The 18363-nt window shown below is 44.4% G+C and overlaps 2 protein-coding genes and 1 long non-coding RNA gene across 8 annotated transcripts in view; 2 read left to right on the forward strand and 1 right to left on the reverse strand.

The window, feature by feature from the left end:
- The first annotated feature begins 443 nt into the window (after nt 1–443).
- Nucleotides 444–3390, forward strand: hmgb2a (high mobility group box 2a). The gene is made up of 5 exons (XM_040187156.2): nt 444–896; nt 1670–1829; nt 2102–2253; nt 2388–2562; nt 2710–3390. Exons 2-5 carry the CDS (start codon nt 1683–1685, stop codon nt 2878–2880), a joined length of 645 nt encoding a protein of 214 aa, XP_040043090.1. The 5' UTR covers nt 444–896; nt 1670–1682; the 3' UTR covers nt 2881–3390.
- A 992-nt stretch (nt 3391–4382) lies between these two features.
- The window catches only part of wdr17 (WD repeat domain 17), a 48712-nt gene continuing 34731 nt past the window's right edge, over nt 4383–18363 (forward strand). For 5 of the 6 annotated variants that reach the window (XR_013450602.1, XR_005713071.2, XR_013450603.1 and 2 more), the window contains exons 1-2: nt 4383–4507; nt 18197–18325. Coding sequence is in view for 3 of the 6 variants with exons in the window: in XM_040186485.2 (XP_040042419.2) it covers nt 18203–18325 (123 nt within the window). In the remaining 3 variants the exon portion in view is untranslated. Of the gene's footprint in view, nt 4508–5026; nt 5124–18196; nt 18326–18363 lie in introns of those variants that run through there. The other variant, XM_078080197.1, reaches the window with a different exon arrangement.
- On the reverse strand, nt 17016–17997 carry LOC144383219 (uncharacterized). The gene is made up of 2 exons (XR_013450604.1): nt 17866–17997; nt 17016–17123 (listed from the first exon to the last, which is right to left on the reverse strand). It is a non-coding gene; the product is annotated as an uncharacterized LOC144383219 (long non-coding RNA).

The raw sequence follows: 18363 nt of genomic DNA on the forward strand, positions 1-18363 counted from the left end.
TCCTTTTATTTATATATATCCTAATCTTTGCGATTAGCGATTGTTTTGCTTATAACAAATAATAGACATTACTCACCCACATGATTAAATAATAATTGTTCTACTTCTAGCAGTTGAAGTGCAAGAAAATGAATGAGTAATAGGCTGTGGCCTTATTATGTTTTAACTCGACTGACCAAGATTCTTCCAAATTGGTTGACCGACCGAATAAATATATATATATATATATATATATATATATATATATATATGCACATATATGTAGGCTACTTATTAAACTTGGTTTCTTGTATGTAATCAATAAATTGTGTAAATTCTAAAAGCTAAATCAGAGAAACGGGTGTGTTCAAATACCATTAAAGGTTGCATTTTGAGGTGGAAAACTGAATCCAATAGTATTATTTTCATTTTTCTAGAGTTTGCAGGTTTTTTCTTTCCTTGTTGAAACAAGGCTAGTTTGACCAGCAGGCTTTTACGCAGCTTGTTCAATGAAAGGAAATGGAAACGTTCCCATATTTGTGTTTGTCCTGCCAGTTAACGCATGTCTCAAAACGATCAACGAATTCAAACCCTCGACACCACATTAACAAATGACCACATTTGACTCGGAGCAGACAAAGGAGTTTTGCCGCCGTGTGTTTAAAAGCCCAGATAAACCAATCAGCAGACAAACAACGCACACAAACATGATAGCATTTACTACAACCAATCACACCGATGTTTGTTTCTCAAATCCTACATTCAAATGTAAATGTTTAAATCTGGCCAATCCGCTAACGGTTGGGAGGAGTTGGGGAAGTACTTCAAGCCAAGTTAGTTCGGCCCCACAGACAGTGACAAAACAGTCGAGCTTTTGTCCTCGTTCAGTCGCTCACAAGTCGTCTAGCTGAGAACGGGTAAGGCACTTGCCGTTGTGGCACTTTTGTTAAATTATTCAAAGTCCCCAGTGGTTGCAATAGAAGTATGTCTTCCAGGTTTGTACAAGTGTACCAACTAAATAGCGTACGTTAAAGCCTATGTGAGAATTAAGCTGATGTTGGCATGGCCTAAGTCAACGTTGAATATAATTTCTAAAATCTGTTTAAGCGGTTGTTTTCCGCTTTATCTTCGTAACAAATTGAGACGTTTCGGCCGAAGTTCTATCAAAAGCAGTGGTATTTTGCTACTCTCGGCGACACTCTGGTCAAACGCCATTTGGTTTGGTAGCTTAGCTTGCTACACGATGGTAGGTCCGCATTGAAGTTAAAATGGGTTACTAGCCGTTTAGGCTAGCTCCAGGAACATGGTTTAAATGCGGATGAGCATGCATGCTAAATTCAAAGCACAACCGTATGGTAACTTATAAGTAATGTCTCGGGTGAGCTGTTGGCGCAGTTTTAGGTTTTAGGCGGGAAGATACAAAATGGAGTCTCGTCTTTTTGTCCCGGAGAAGCATAAATCCGATTAGAACCTCTAAACACCCGTGGGCGTATGCATTGGTAATTCCCATCTGCAAAACATACGTTTGCTTTGTATATTAGGCTTTGGCTACGTTTTTATGTTTCGCTTGAAGTTAAGTCTCGAGTGAAAGAGCAGCTCTAATGTCTACGGTTTTATCTGCCCGATTTCAAGTAAGTTTCCTAACGTTAAGTAATGTGCAATCATGTGACTTTTTGTGCATGTGATCTAGATCTATCGCAGCCATGACTAAGGACCCAAATAAGCCAAGAGGAAAGACCTCGTCGTATGCTTACTTCGTTGCAACCTGCCGCGAAGAACACAAAAAGAAACATCCAGGGACCAGTGTAGGCTTTGCTGAGTTTTCCAAGAAATGCTCCGAGAGATGGAAGGTAAGCATATATATATATATATATATATATATATTACACACACACACACACAATCGTGCTTCTGCTTTAAACTACTGTGGCTTTCCCCCAGTTTTACATATTGTTGGATGATTGTTTTATATTATAGCCAATCAACAGAATTTGTCAAACTGACATGGGGTTGATGCTGTTAAACTTTAAATAGTATAGGTTGGGTGGTCTATTTTCAAATTATGGAGACTGTCTTCTGCTGAGTTGCATCCATTTTGAGATACTTTTTATGTTCTTTGTAGACCATGTCAGCCAAGGAGAAGGTGAAATTTGAGGATTTGGCTAAAACAGACAAGGTCCGGTATGACCGGGAGATGAAAACCTACATCCCCCCTAAAGGTGCTCCAGGCAAAGGCAAGAAGAAGAAGGACCCTAATGCACCCAAAAGGCCACCGTAAGTCTTAACCTTTTGGAACACCCATGTATCGTTTAACATTAGTCAAGGTTGTAAAATAATTAACATCTACCTACTTTCTTGTGCATGAACACTCTGGTGTGATCTCACAACTTATTCTGCTTTCTCTCCAGGTCTGCTTTCTTTGTATTTTGCTCCGATCACCGTCCCAGAATAAAGGAGGAGAATCCTGGTATTTCCATTGGTGACATCGCAAAGAAGCTTGGAGAGCTGTGGTCTACACAGACTTCAAAAGACAAGATTCCTTATGAGGCAAGGGCTGGCAAACTGAAGGAAAAATATGAGAAGGTAACACATTCCATTTGCTATGTACGTTGATACGTTAATCAATTTCACGTTCAAGAGTGATTTTTTTTAATTATAAATGTGCACTCATACTAATATACGTGTAATGAAATGTATGTAAAGCGTCAACAAACTTGTTTGCCTTCTCAGGATGTTGCGGCATACAAAGCCAAAAGTGGCTTGGGGAAGAGTGATGCTGGCAAGAAGAGTGGACCAGGCAGGCCCGCTGCCAAGAAAGCACAACCAGTTGACGACGACGACGACGATGACGAAGAAGACGACGAAGAGGATGACGACGACGACGATGATGATGATGACTAAGCGGCTTATTTGTTTAAAGGATGTGGATTTTGCGTTGCATTTTTCAGATCAGTTTTTGTGTGGGTAATTCAAACGGTATAGCCTGCTGTCCCTGTTGGTCTGCCTCTGTAGGATACCAGACCTGTATTCCTTTTCATGTTCAGGGATTTAGTTTATTTTGTAATTTAGTCTGTTTTTTCTTTAAATATTTCTGCTAAAATTCTTTTATACATCCAAAACCCTCATTGATACCTTAGGGGGCAACTAGATAATGAATTTCCTATCACATACAATGGAATGAATCCGTGTGTACAAGTGGTTGAAAGAAGCAAATTGGCATTTTTTTTTTTAAGTATTCTTTCTGGAAGCACTGCTTTAAGTTTTCTGTTTAGTGGTGTGGTTTCTTCACTGTCATTTTACTACCAGGAGTTACCTGTAGTTTGATTAAAAATGTTTGAAGCCATTTTTAATATGGAGCTTTGAAAACTTTCATGTAGATTTTTTTTTTTGTAATAAAATTTTGTATATTAACTTGACGGGCCATTTCTTACATTTTAAGGGGGGGGAGGCTATTCCCCCTCAAGTCCTAAACAAGCAGACTGACACATTGTAAAAATATTGCAGGTATAAACCTAATTACTGATATTGGTGGTTGAGGGCTGGAGGCAAATATTTAATCCAAATGGGAGTGGGTTTTTACACAGGTGTTGTATAGCCATTTTGCAAGAGAACTAAATTGCACTTTGAAACATCTGCATTTTAAGCAGATGGTTTTAGATAATTTTGTGCTATACATACCCTGAAGCCTTTCTGTGCTTTCAGGTTGCATGAGAGTAAATTCGTTGCTGTAGTATCTGTAGGTCAAAAAATGTAAACTGTCTGCAGAACTGCTTTTGATTGACAATCAAACGTGTATCGAAAGGTGTAGTCTGTTCAAGGTTTAGTTATTTGATACCATGCAATATTGATCTTGTTTCTGGGCCTAAAACAAAAACACCTGTTTAATATATTCCTATTATCTTGCTAGATTCAACTGATTACATTTATACAAATACATGGCTGAGTACTACGAGGTACTTTACTTGAATTTACTTTCTTGCTATGTTTGTTTCAGTGAAAAATGTTCCTCTTATCAAATAATTTCCCGGAAGGTTTAACAAATGGACTTTGTAAAGAAAAATATCAGTCTCATAATTGTAGAACAGTTTTGTACTCAATTCTTCCTTCGATTTGAGAAACGGACTGTCTGTTCTTGATTGTTTTTAAGCATATTTAAATTAAAACCTGGCTCTGGCAGCAAACAAAATAATCATAGAAAAAATACATTACACAAAGACGTGTAATAAACTGCAGAATAAAGTCTACCTCGGTTACTCGTTAAAATCCAAATAAATGTGGATCATTCAGATCCATGTTGCAGTTTTTAGCGCACACATCCTGTTGGGAGTCATGACGCGAGAGTGCGTTTCTGGGTTCACGCAGAAGGAAGTCTTGCTGACACTCCGAGCAGCCAATAGCTGGTCAAGTTGATTATTCCTGCCGACCAATCATTGCCCTGGTCCCGACCCATCGAACAGACAACAGTGAGCCGGGCGCATTTCAGAACCTGAGAGCTGTCCATCGTGCACGAGCCAGTTGAAAAGTGACGGTAGGAATAACAACATATTAGCTGAAACACATCAATGGCGATGACACGCCAAAGAGAATGTGACATATCTTTGAATGCACGTTTCGAATCAACAACCTCGCGCTCAATGTTGTTCAGACCTTCTAACGTCATATCTGCGACACTCAGGTGCCTCCAAACGGATTAGTTTGTGCTGTTGAAACCTGTTGACGCCGTCCGCACATTAAAAAGGAACACGCGAAGACATATGCGTTGCATGGAGGGATGTAGCTAACGTTAGTCAATATACAAAAGCGGGTTGGCATATTTCTGTAAAGGTGGTTCAGATGAGCATTTATCTCGATTGTTAACTGTTCGTGTCTGAAACAAGGGATCTGTGATAATACTAGTTCCATGTTCAATGTGTTAGTGAAATGTTAGTAGTTGACGTGCATGTGAATTCCAGGTCCTTAGTGTTCAACATAACAGATAATGAGCTGAATGTAGTAGAAACAGCGTTTCCATGGTGACGTGGATGTGTAACACAACATTCACCTTTCAGTGTGATACTGGATGATCCAGAATGTGTTCTACAGAGATAAATATATTTTGGCTAACGATGACTACCTAATGAGGGAGGTAGCACCATTGTCTTATCGTAAGTATGTACAATTACTCAATTACAATATGCTCAATTACTCTACAATTGCTTTTTGTGCCTGTAATACCTTTAAACGACTTTGTTCTATTTTGCTTGAGGACTGAGCTAATACTGTATAGAGAATACTATATAACTATATACTATATTTCAAAGAGGTCGCTGTTGCTCTCCTGGCAGTGCATCTCATTTGAAGACCCGTCTCTGTGGCAGACAGTAATTAAATACATTTAGATGAGCCAGGTCTGGGTTCTTGGTATATTGGCTAACTTAATGGGATTCACGAGCAACACGCAGACTTGGTAATAAACCAATGTTATCTCTGAAACTGTTATCCATATTGGATAATCCTGACCACCCCCTCCACCACCTGCTACAGGGACAGCGGAGCACGTTCTCCAACAGACTCCTTCAGCTCCGCTGTCACAAGGGCCGATACAGGAGATCATTCCTGCCCAGTGCAATAACACTCTACAATAAATCATCCCAGGCTAAATAATGACAATAATAACCCTGTACTGCTGTGATGTTGCTGCTCTTTCCTCTTCCTCTTCTCCTTTTACAAATTATTATTATTGTCTCTTTTGGAAGGTTATTCTTTTGTTTCAGTTTATTTGATTTAATAATTTAATATTTCTCTTATTATATTGTATATAATGTGTATCTTTTTATTCTATTTTCTTCCCTGTACATGCTGCTGTGATACCAAAATGTCCCTCTTGAGGGATCAATAAAGTATCTATCTATCTATCTATCTAATACACCCTAGGTACCCAACGGACTCGGACGGCTAACTCGTCTGTGTTCTGGCTCGATGCGGCAAAATGTGGCCATTTAATTTCTGCCATATTTGGCCTAGATGTTAAAGACATGGGCCTATTCTGGCTCAGACGTGGCAGTGTTTATCGCCAACCAGCACTAAAACTGATTCTGGCCCGTTGATGGCTGCCGAACCTGGGCCGAATCCGCCATTATAGAAACAGGCCTTTTCTGGCTGAGACATGGCAGCCGGGTTTATTGGCAACCAGCACTGAAACAAGCTCTGGCCGTTGATAGCAGAAGAATCTGGGCCCAATCTGGCTTCATAGAAAGGGCCTATTCAGGCTGAGACATGGCAGTCGGGTTTATTGGCAACCAGCACTGAAACAGGCTCTGACCTATCTATGGCGGCAGAATCTGGGCCCAATGTGGAATTCTAGAAACAGGCCTTTTCTGGCTGAGACATGGCAGCCATGTTTATTGGCTACCACCACTGAAACAGGTTCTGGCCCATTGGTGCCTGCCAAAACTGGGTCCAATCTGGCATTATAGAATTGGGCCCATTCTGGTTGAGACATGGCAGCCAGGTTTACCGGCAACCAGCACTGAAACAGGCTCTGGCCCGTCTATGGCTGTAGTATCTGGGCCCAATCTGGCATACAAAGAAACAGGCCTTTTCTGGCTGAGACATGGCAGCCAGGTTTGTTGGCAACCAGCACTGAAACAAGCTCTGGCCGTTGATGGCGGCAGAATCTGGGCCCAATCTGGCTTCATAGAAACATGGCAGTCGGGTTTATCAGCAACCAGCACTGAAACAGGCTCTGACCCATCTATGGCGGCAGAATCTGGGCCCAATGTGGAATTCTAGAAACAGGCCTTTTCTGGCTGAGACATGGCAGTCTGGTTTATCGGCAACTAGCACTGAAACAGGTTCTGGCCCATTGGTGCCTGCCAAAACTGGGTCCAATCTGGCATTATAGAATTGGGTCCATTCTGGTTGAGACATGGCAGCCAGGTTTACCGGCAACCAGCACTGAAACAGGCTCTGGCCCGTCTATGGCTGTAGAATCTGGGCCCAATCTGGCATACAAAGAAACAGGCCTTTTCTGGCTGAGACATGGCAGCCGGGTTTGTTGGCAACCAGCACTGAAACAAGCTCTGGCCGTTGATGGCGGCAGAATCTGGGCCCAATCTGGCTTCATAGAAACATGGCAGTCGTCTTTATCAGCAACCAGCACTGAAACAGGCTCTGACCCATCTATGGCGGCAGAATCTGGGCCCAATGTGGAATTCTAGAAACGGGCCTATTCAGGATGAGACATGGCAGTCTGGTTTATCGGCAACTAGCACTGAAACAGGCTCTGACAAATCAACGGCGGCAGAATGTGGGCCCAATGTGGCATTCTAGATACAGGCCTTTTCTGGCTAAGACATGGCAGCTAGGTTTAGTGGCAACCAGTACTGAAACAGATTCTGGCTGCCTGCCCAACCTAGACCAAATCTAGCATTATAGAAACGCGCCTATTCTGGTTGAGACATGGCGGCCGTGTTTCTCGGCAACCGGCACCGAAACAGGCTCTGGGCCGTTGATGGCTACTGAATCTGGATTAAATAAACGGGACTAAACTAACTGAGACATGTTGAGAGAAAGAAAATTGGTTGTCTAACGGGTTTCTAAGGGAAATAGACAGCAGATTTTTGTATTTGTGAGTACAGTGTGCGCTGTTCTCGAATCTAAGATGACTGTGGATGGCAGCCTCAGTGTTGCTGTCTCATATTTTTGGAGCTTTTAGCAGTCTTTAGTTCTCAGCTCTCTGGTTGCATTCACTAGGGAATAACTTTTAAACACTGTACAAGCTTTCATAACATACCATAACTAAGAGTATTTAGCCCGCTATCTCAGGTGCTTTCAGGTTTAGTCCACAGCGTCTTCTAATACCTGGCTGCCACATTGCTAGCCAGCACAAGGCCACTTGTTAGCCCTGCCGGGATCTTTCTGTCCGGTTTGCAGACCTGGGTTGGTCTCTGTTAGCCATCACCGGCACTAGGTTGACCTCCATTCTCTGGGCCAGATGGGCCAGAAGGATCGTCTAAGGCTAACAGGCTGGAAGCCCCCCAAACTACCAGCCTGTTAGCTTAAGGACCGTGTGGCCCCTCTCAATCTTGCCTTCTTGTCAAAAGAACTGCAACGCATTGTCGCTGCACAACTCAAAGCCCACCTCATCTCCAAAGATCTCTTCCCGTCATTTTAATCCGGTTTATTTTATAACATCTTAAACAAATAAGAATACATTACATATATGTATTAACATCCCCCAAAGTTGTTTATATAAACCTGTTGTTTATCTAAATGTTTATATAAATAGGAAGTTAAAAGCTGCCTTTCAGCAGAAAATAGTTGTAGCCACAATTGTGTATCACATTTATATCCGAGAGAAAGTAGTCCAGTGTGGACACGTTGCTATGCAACAGCCAAACAGCATTGGAAACTTCACGTTTGTTAGCCTAGCGCCAGAAGATTGTTGATGATTAGCTAGGAGATCGACACTCATTTGTGTGTCGTCTGAAAACAACCCAGGTCTCCTTGCAAGATCACACACCATCTCATTCATTCACATTGCTCCAGATAGAGTGAATTTGATTGTGGTTGGATGAAAAGTATAAACATACACCATTCTGACACCTTATTGGTTTTCTCCACGATACACCTGCAGATGACACAAATCGGAGTGACGCCGGGTGGCAGGTTCCTTTTTCCTTTTTTCCGTACATGTTGTTTTCTAACTTTATTGATAGCACAACACAGTGACTTGCAGGTTATGTAATTTGCCCCTTTTAACAGTGGGCGGCCTTTTTTAAATAATGTAAAATATTGTTATACCGCATATTATAACATATATGATATAATATATTATTATATTATTTTATCTTATCTCTATCTCTGGTTTTCACTTAATATCTTTTCTGGACATCAACATGTTTTTTATCATCAAACAACATCTTGACTGGCTTAATTTTGTATGTAAGTGTGTTTTTGTCACATGAAGAATATATTCAAACCGATTTTCGGGATGCTAGACTATTTTTTTTATATGATGGCCCAGTGATGGGAGTGCCGTACCCTAGAATAGGGCCAGTGTATTCGGCCTGATTATGGGGTGTCATTCATCCCGAGTCTCAGTCGAGTCGTGGGATCAAATCCCCAAACTTCAACATCTTGGGAGCTGTTTTCCCAGTATCAAGTGTTTTCTAGGTGCAATTCTATAAGCTTTCATCATTATTCAATATTTGTCAAATCATCGCACATAGGAAAAACATTTAGAACAAGGTAATTAATATGGTTGTGGCTTGGTGCAGCCCCTCAAATCAAGTGGTGATGGTTACTTAACTGGTCATAACCTTTTTGAAGATGACATTTGATAGGAAATCCCGAGGTGTACACAGCCCAGGTGTAAAAAACACCATAGTTCCATCTTTTGGATTTATTTGGTTTAAAATAATTAAAGGGTAATACAGAATTACTGATACAGAAACAACATTTTTACAGGAATCTTTTCACGATCTTGCTTTGAAGATGTGTAGTTACTAAAATGAGTACAGTTGCATCATTCAGACATATTATATGTTGTTGAGTCAGTTCCTCACAGTAACAATACACATCGGTCATTACCAATCACAACAGAGATTAATTAAATCATCTTTCTCTTAAATCATCGTATCCTCTTAAACTTGCAATATATGTAGTATTGTGAGTGTTACTCCGGCACTGGTAGAACGGACTACTGGAATCTAAATCCATAATTCTTCCCAATTAATAGTAATAGAGGTGTTAGCAGTGTGGTTGGTGTTGCAATAAAACACATAACAAGATAATGCAATATAACTTGTACTTGTTACCGTTTCTCTAGTTTTTCAACCTGTCAAAGGGCTTTCAAACTTCATGTTAACATTCAGGAGCTACCACACACAGTAACACATGCCAAGTAAGTAACATTCACACAATGTAGTCAGTTACCACAATTCAGGGTTAAGTGATTTACATCTGTGAACAATGAACCAAATTGTAGCCAGACAAAAACATTAATGAGAATATAGAAATCCACATAAGATATCTGTCAAGTGTCTCACTTTTGTGAGGGTCAAACTGCAGCCCCCCACTTGAAAGGGCAGCTTGCTAAGAAGTGTAGACTGGATTCCACTCAATGATCAAGATTCGGACTTTTATTTTTAAAATTGTCCAAGTCAAACCAGGTGAAAAACCTTGAAATACAAACATGAATGTAAGGTCAAAGAAATATAACCCAAGAAACCATAATCAATTCACATACCCAACATCACATACTTAATTTATAATCTACTGGAAATTAACCTCAAAATAAGTAGAAAGACAACCCAAATTTAAAGTATCCCAATACTAAATTAAATACATTTTTAAAACACTATTTAATGATGATTTTAACCTTTAAACTTCACCAGATTTTAACTCCGCTGAATACACACAAATCAAGTTTTATCCAATTACTTTTAGCTTGAATACTTTTTAAAACACATTAAATATATGGACATTTGATTTTGCATTTCATGCCATAAGTAGTCAGCCACTCAAAAGCTCACCGGCTCCTTCTTCAGTCTTTGCAAGCTTTATTCCTGCAGTCTCCTCTTTCCAAGCTCTTCAATCTCGCTTTCTCACACTGCTCGCTCTTCACTGTCCTGTGAGTGAGTGACTCCAACCCCCCTGATCGCCAGATCCTCTCCGCCTGGTGCATTAAAATCTCCGCCTCCAGCCTGAGAGACGCACCTAAGCCTACCTCCCAGCCAGAGAGGGGCTCGGTCTGCAACTCAACTCAACACCTCCCACTCGATCTTCCCACGAGAACCGCTGGAAAGATCGCACAGTGATCCCACACCTTGTGGTCAGAGATCCCCTTTTTGGCCTCCTGCCTGCTCCTCCACTGGCAGCAGAACCACCAATCGTCGAACGTCCCGATGAAGAATTGTGGACTGAACGTCCCTCCAGATGCTGGAGGCAAGATGCCTGGATGCTGATGTTGCAGGTCTCACCTGAGGGATACAGGAGCTTGTCACAACTCTGACTTTCACATCCCGTACTATGCCTCTGGAGTCTGGGTTGACACTTATAACCCTCCCAAGCCTTAAAGTTACCCCTCAATGCATTTTGGTCGCACAGCCAAACAATATCTCCGTCTGCAACATTCCTCTGTGTAGTGTGCCATTTACTCCTCACGAAGAGATTAGGGCCGGCAAGTTGGCTCCAGGACCTCCAGAATTTGTTGACCTGGTGCTGCATTTCCTGAAGCCTCTTATAGGGGTAGCTCGTAAACACAAATGTTTTCCAGTCACCACTCGATGATGCCTGCCCCAACAGGAGTGCATTGGGTGTGATGTACTGCACGGTGTCTTCACAGCTCTGCACCCTGGCATCAATGGGGCGCTCATTCGACAGATTAGCAGCGAGCTGAAGTGTCGTCTGAAGTTCGCTGTAACTGAGCTCTGATTCTCTCCCCAGACTCTGGAACGCCTTCTTCACAATTCAAACAGCTGCTTCAGCAGAGCCATTTCGATGAGGTGAATCAGCCGGCTGGATTTCCCAATGCCAGCTGGTTCCATTTCGAGCTGAAGTTTCCTCCACAGCAGGCCTATCCAAACCATCCAGAAACTGATACAACTCCTCCAGAACAGGTTTGGCACCAACAAAATTGGTCCCTGGGTCGGACCAAATCTTCTTAGGATTTCCTCGAATTGCTGTGAACCTCTGATAAGCCATCAGAAAGCTTTCAGTCGACATGGTGTTGGCCAGCTCTGTGTGGATTGCCCTCCTGGCCATACAGCAGAATACGACGCCCCAAACCTTCATCCGGACTCTCTTCTTCACATCATCCTTGACCAGATATGGTCCAAACAGGTCAACTGCCGTGAATTCAAATGGAGCCGCTGGCCTGGTTCTCTCTTGAGGCAGATCACCCATCACTTGGCGACATCTTCTAGCTCTGGCTTTCTTGCAAATCACACAGTTTTCAATGATTTTTTGAGCAATTCTCCGTCCCTTGATGACCCATGCTCTCTTTCTCACTTTCAGTAGAGTAGCAGCTGTTCCCTCGTGACCCCTGCTGTGAGCTTCACGGACCAACAATGTTGAAACCCAGGCACTGTAAGGTAAGAGGGGAACACTAACTCGGTCTTCATTAAAAGCCTGGACCCTCCCACCACAAACTAGTAGCCCCGTTCCTTCTTCTTTGAAGACTACCAACCGGTCCGTTGTGGTTGTTGGAAAGGTCCACGCCCTCTTGTGCAGCAAGAAAAAGGTCTCTTAAGGCGTCTTGGCGCTCTGTTGCAGTGATGACCCCGGCTGATGAAACTGCCTCCCACTTTGGAGTCCCCAAGATCCTGCTTTGAGCTGCAAAGCACTTAGCTGCTCTCCAGACCTGGGCAACCGCTTTAACCAGGTGAGTCAGGTTGCTGAACCGTCCTTCATCCACCAGGTTTCGGACAGCAGCACCAGCAGGTGGTCTCCGACACTCCAGGTCTGGTGGCCCTTTCTTCACCTGAGCTCTTGCGAGTACGACAGTAAATGTTTTCTTTTGCATCTTTCCAACACTCTCTCTGGCAGTTGCGGATACGTCCTTTGCAGACTTAATTGGCCACTCATTTGCTGGTAAACTCAGGAACTCTGGTCCTTGCTGCCATGGTGAACCTTCATCCAAATCTTTTGGACCAGCCCCACGAGTGATAATATCAGCAATGTTGAGCGTTCCAGGGATCCACCACCAATCCTGACGTTGCGTGCTGCCTTGGATTTCTCCAATCCTGTTGGCAAAGAAAGTCTGAAAGCCATAGCTCTCACGTTGAATTGCACCAAGGACTGTTTGACTGTCAACAAAGTGGTACCACTGCTTGACTTGAATCCGGCCATGTTGCTCAAAGTACTTTTTTAACCAGGCGGCGAATACTGCTCCACAAAGCTCTGACTTGACTGCTTCCCCCTTGTGGTCCAAAGGGGTCAACTTAGCTTTAGACTCCACCAGCCTCACCATGGACCCTTGGTTACAGGCCCACCGTAGGTACAGGACGGCACCATACGCATGCTCGCTGCCATCAGAGAAGGTGATTGCATCAGGTTCAGCCGGTGCACCTGCTGGCGTAAGGGCTCTATGAAACTTGACCTTACTCAGCTGGGCGTATTCTTCGAAAAGGCTGATGGCATCTTCTCTGAGCTTTTCTGATAGCGCAAGATCCCAAGTGTCTTTGCTGGTGCTACATTTGGGTTTGGCCTCTTGAAATGCTCTCCGAACCAAAATGGCCCCTTTCTGTTTCACAGGCGTTGTTAGGCCAATCGGGTCATATAGTCCAGAAACTTGGCTGAGTAACTCTCGTCGTGTCAATGGGTCTGGCGTCTGAGCTCTCACCTGCTCCAGTCGAAGGTCTTGGCCAAGTCTCATTTTCCTCTTCCTTCTTGAAAAGTTTATCCCAACCATTACATGAAGCTTATCATCTTCCAGGGTGTAGCCAAGGCCAAGGGCTTTGTTGTCCTCCTCTTTGAGCTGATTCGGCAGAATTAGTCCTTGGAGTAACCGCCTGGTCGTTTCCAGACGACTCCCTCCTACTTTGGCCAGTGAAGACCCATGGCTTCAACTCGAACCCTCCTGCTTTGAGGATCTGCTCCACATTTCCCGTGATGATTTTAAGTTGGTCCAAGTTATCATGAGAGGTCAAGAGGTCATCGACATAGCTGTCTTCCTGCAGCACTCGACGCTCTTCCTCAAGATGGCTGAACTGAGGGAGGTTAGCAGTCTCTCTCATGGCGAGTTGAGCGATGCAGCCTGCTGGCTTGTCTCCAATGTTAACTCTCGTGACTGCATATTCAGCCAGCTCTTCTTCCTCAGAGTCACGCCACAGGAACCTATGCAAATGCACCTCTTGATCTTCCAGCCACACTGAATTGTACATTTTCTTTACATCTCCTAAAGCAGCAAACCCTCCCCTCCGGAATTTAAGAAGCACAGCACGGATTGAGTTAAGGACGTCTGGGCCTTTCAGCAGGAGATCATTGAGGCTCACCCCTCTGCACTTTTGACTGCTGTTCCAGACCAGTCTTACCGGAGTTGTGACGGAGTGTGGGTTGGGTGCGATGAGGTGGCTAATGTACCATACTGGGCCAGTCCATTCACGAAGTACATCTTTGGTCAACTTCATTGCAGCCCTGCGCTCGACCATCTCGTGCACTTGAGCGGCATAGGCGGCCTTCCATTCTGGCTCCCTGGCCAGTTGCCTCTCAGTCCTCAAGAATGTGGCCTCGACTGCGCTCCTGTTGCTTGGTAATGTGGCTGGATCTTCCACCCAGGGGTACTTGGTGTGCCAGTGAGGCCTCTCACTGTGGTCATCAGCTGCTACATATGTGAGCCCGCTCTTTACCACCTCCAGCTCCCTTTCTTCAGCGAGGGTCATTTCTTTGCCGCCTGGCTGACAGTTTCCGCCACGACAGCCCCCACATCTCGGAACACAACCAGCACCAATGCTTTCCCATTTCCACCAGTCGATGAAGCTGGATGTAGTAGCAGCACAGCTGGATATCTGAGGTTGGGCGGAAGTTGGGGCTCGCTGGCTTTGAGGAGGATGAATGGGGACTGCGCAGGTGTGTTCTTCATACTTTGCAGCAGCAGTTCTCATAGACCTGGCAAAGTGTGTCCTCGACGTATGGGCTGATACAGTGACCTCCTCAAACAGCTCAGGATGGGTGCCAGCAACTGTCTTCCCCATTGGTCCATCCCACAGTACGAGGTCCCCCACCGTTCGGATTCTCTGTGGAGCCAGTTGACCCTCCTTGTGACTTACAAGGAGCTGGATCTCTTTTGGCCTTGTCAGGTCGCTGAGCGGGACATCTGGGAAGAACTGTTGCAGTTTTCTGGCTGACACATGTTGGCACCTCAAGAGAGCGCCTCTTGAGGTGCCAACCCGGATTTTCAGGAGATACCGCTTTGTTTTAACAAAGACTTTCATGCCTCCCACCCCATGAACCACAAGTGTGATATCTTCACTTCTGAGATTGAGCCGACCTGCTGCCTCATGGGTGATATAATTGGTGTCAGAAGCTAGGTCGATCAGGGTCCCAATTCTCTGCCCAGCATTGGCTGTCACCTCCAAAAGCATCATAATGACGGGCCACTCCGCTAGGCCGCCCTCTGCCAGAAGACTCGAGTGACTCTTTGCGACGTGGGAGGTGCTTGTTGCTGTATTGCAGAATGCGTCCCGGCACTGTTGGGCCAATTCAGGGGAGAGCTTCCTGAATAATTCCTCCTGGGCTTCGGTGTAATCCCTCTTGTTGCCACCTCCCACTGCGCTGCCTTTGCTCCTCCTCTGGGCTGTGCTGCCCCTGGATGCTTCGGCATTGCGACACAGATAGTAGTGGTGGTCTCTCCCGTCCTCGCACTCAGGGTTTCTGCACAGAAATGAGGTTTTGCAGAGATTATCATCATCATGGACCTCCAGACATTTCCAGCAGGCTCCCAGTTTTCGCACTGCGTCCTTCTCTGTGAGCTTGAGCACACGAGCACACTTTTTGCAGAAGTACAGCTTCTTCTTATGCGTAATGTTCCCACAGACAATACATCCTGAGAGATGGCTACCTGACTGGTTTGCAGCCCTGGTTCTGGCTTGCCTTTGCTCAGGTCGGATTTCTTTCCTTGGCAGCTCTTCGTCCCTCAATTGGTCCAGCTGTTCATAGATGTTCTCTTGACTCTTGAGGAAGGTCAGAAGACTGTCAAAGCGTTTCTCTGGAGGAGCACTGCTCCTCTCAGCTGCATAGAGAAGCCACTCTTTCTTCAGTGCATCAGGAAGCTTGCTTTCGATTGCCTTTGTCACTAGAGGATTCTTTAAAGCACCGGTGTCACCAAGGTCACTCAGGTCTTGAAGGGCTTTTTCAACAGCTTGGATGAGCTCAACAATTTTCTTGGGCTGGTGACTTTTGACAGCTGGAAGTCTCTGGAGCTCCTCAACTATTTCGATGGCAATTGCCGTTTGGTTTCCAAACCGGTTCTCCAGGACCCGAAGAATGTCATCTGCTGTGTTATGGGACATCAATCGAAGATCTCTCATTATCTTGTCATCCAAACTGTCAAGAAGCTGGAACTTTTTTACTTCTTTTGACCCAGTAGGTTCTCCTTGCCTCTGAAGGGCCTCCCAGTCTCCTCTCCAGCGATGAAAGTCTCGCCCGATGCCAGTGAACTTGGGGAGGGAGGTTGGCTTCAGTCTGATGGCTGATATTGATGTCGGGTAGCTGATAGAAGCTGCACTCACAACTCTTTCGCCGTCTTCTTTAGCTTTTGCTTCAATGAACTCTGCCTTTTTGGACATTAACTTGGGAACAATCTGCTCGAGCTCTCTTACACGCAGCTGGAAGTCTTTCTGCTCAGCAGGAGGGCCCCAACCCTTCCACTGTGTGTGCAGCTCCTTCGCCCTCTTAACCAGTCCTTCCATGTAGTCGAACATGAAGTCAAAGGCCTCTTTATTTCCACCAGGTTCAAAGGAAATCACACTCTTTACTTTCTCCTCTGCAGCCTGTAGCGCCATCATCAGTTCCTCCTCCCCGAAATTAGCCCAGAGTGTCTTTCGAATGAGGTCCTTCAGCTCTTCCAATTTCATCTCACACTCGCTTGCAGTTTTCCAAATATCGGCCTTTTGCTGCTTGCTCAACCCGGGAACTTCATCAGGATCTGCATCCAGCTCCACTTCTGCAAGGTACTGGGCCTCCACATCGTCATTTGCTTCCATGACTTTGTTGGCCTCAGTTATGAGCCTTTTGAAATGGTCTCTGAGCTCCTCTTCAGCCATTATGGCGTGCATCCGGACAATGTTGTTGGACAGCCGGGAGAATTGTCGCTTTGCAGACGTCCTACTAGCTTTAAGCTGCTCCAGTGACTTTGAGTCAGCCATCTTCCTTTTCACCAGGATTCTGTGTGGGAGGGGTGATCTTCAGTGTTACTAGGCCTCTGGACTTCCAGGCCTGGCCAGTTGCAGTTCAGGATACTTCGCTCCAGTCTTCGCACCAGTGGCGGTTTTCCACTGTCAAGTGTCTCACTTTTGTGAGGGTCAAACTGCAGCCCCCCACTTGAAAGGGCAGCTTGCTAAGAAGTGTAGACTGGATTCCACTCAATGACCAAGATTCGGACTTCTTTGCTTTCTTGCTTTTTATTTTTAAAATTGTCCAAGTCAAACCAGGTGAAAAACCTTGAAATACAAACATGAATGTAAGGTCAAAGAAATATAACCCAAGAAACCATAATCAATTCACATACCCAACATCACATACTTAATTTATAATCTACTGGAAATTAACCTCAAAATAAGTAGTGTCACAGGCCGGCTCATAGCCTGTGGCAAGAATGAGGGGACACAAACACCAAGTATAGGCCAATAAAAAGAAGAGTTTATTATAAATCAAAAACTAGTAACTTTAAACAAAGAAAAGGAATGAGGTGTGCGAATGTCATAGTGTAAGGTGTATGTAAGGTGCATGGTTGAGTGAATCTGTATGTGTAAACATGACTGAGTGTGAACAACGTAAAACCTTCAAAAGGAACAAACAAAACAGGATCATACCTGGAGGAGCAGAGAGAAAGAGAGAAGTGGTTAGAGGCCTTCTTATACCTAGAGCCCAGGTGGCTCCAATCGCTAAAGACCCTCCTCTGCCTGCAGGAGGAACCGCCCCTGCAAGGCCGAGGAGGAGCCGTGACAGTAGAAAGACAACCCAAATTTAAAGTATCCCAATACTAAATTAAATACATTTTTAAAACACTATTTAATGATGATTTTAACCTTTAAACTTCACCAGATTTTAACTCCGCTGAATACACACAAATCAAGTTTTATCCAATTACTTTTAGCTTGAATACTTTTTAAAACACATTAAATATATGGACATTTGATTTTGCATTTCATGCCATAAGTAGTCAGCCACTCAAAAGCTCACCGGCTCCTTCTTCAGTCTTTGCAAGCTTTATTCCTGCAGTCTCCTCTTTCCAAGCTCTTCAATCTCGCTTTCTCACACTGCTCGCTCTTCACTGTCCTGTGAGTGAGTGACTCCAACCCCCCTGATCGCCAGATCCTCTCCACCTGGTGCATTAAAATCTCCGCCTCCAGCCTGAGAGACGCATCTAAGCCTACCTCCCAGCCAGAGAGGGGCTCGGTCTGCAACTCAACTCAACAATATCACTGAAAGCTACGCAAAAGCGAAATCTTTGTACTTGTAAAGAAGACTTAAATATAACATAATTGCATCTGCATCTGTTGTGTGTCTCCAGGTGATAATGGCCAAGGTGAGGCAGGTGGGCTTACTGGCAGCCGGCTGTCAGCCCTGGAACAAAGACGTGTGTGCTGCTAGTGGAGACCGCTTCGCCTACTGTGCTACTTTGGCTATATACGTCTACCAGGTGAAGGACTTGTGTGTATTTGTGTTAATGTTGTATTA

This window comes from Gasterosteus aculeatus, chromosome 9 (genome assembly GCF_964276395.1).
Source record: "Gasterosteus aculeatus chromosome 9, fGasAcu3.hap1.1, whole genome shotgun sequence".
Classification (NCBI taxonomy): domain Eukaryota; kingdom Metazoa; phylum Chordata; class Actinopteri; order Perciformes; family Gasterosteidae; genus Gasterosteus; species Gasterosteus aculeatus.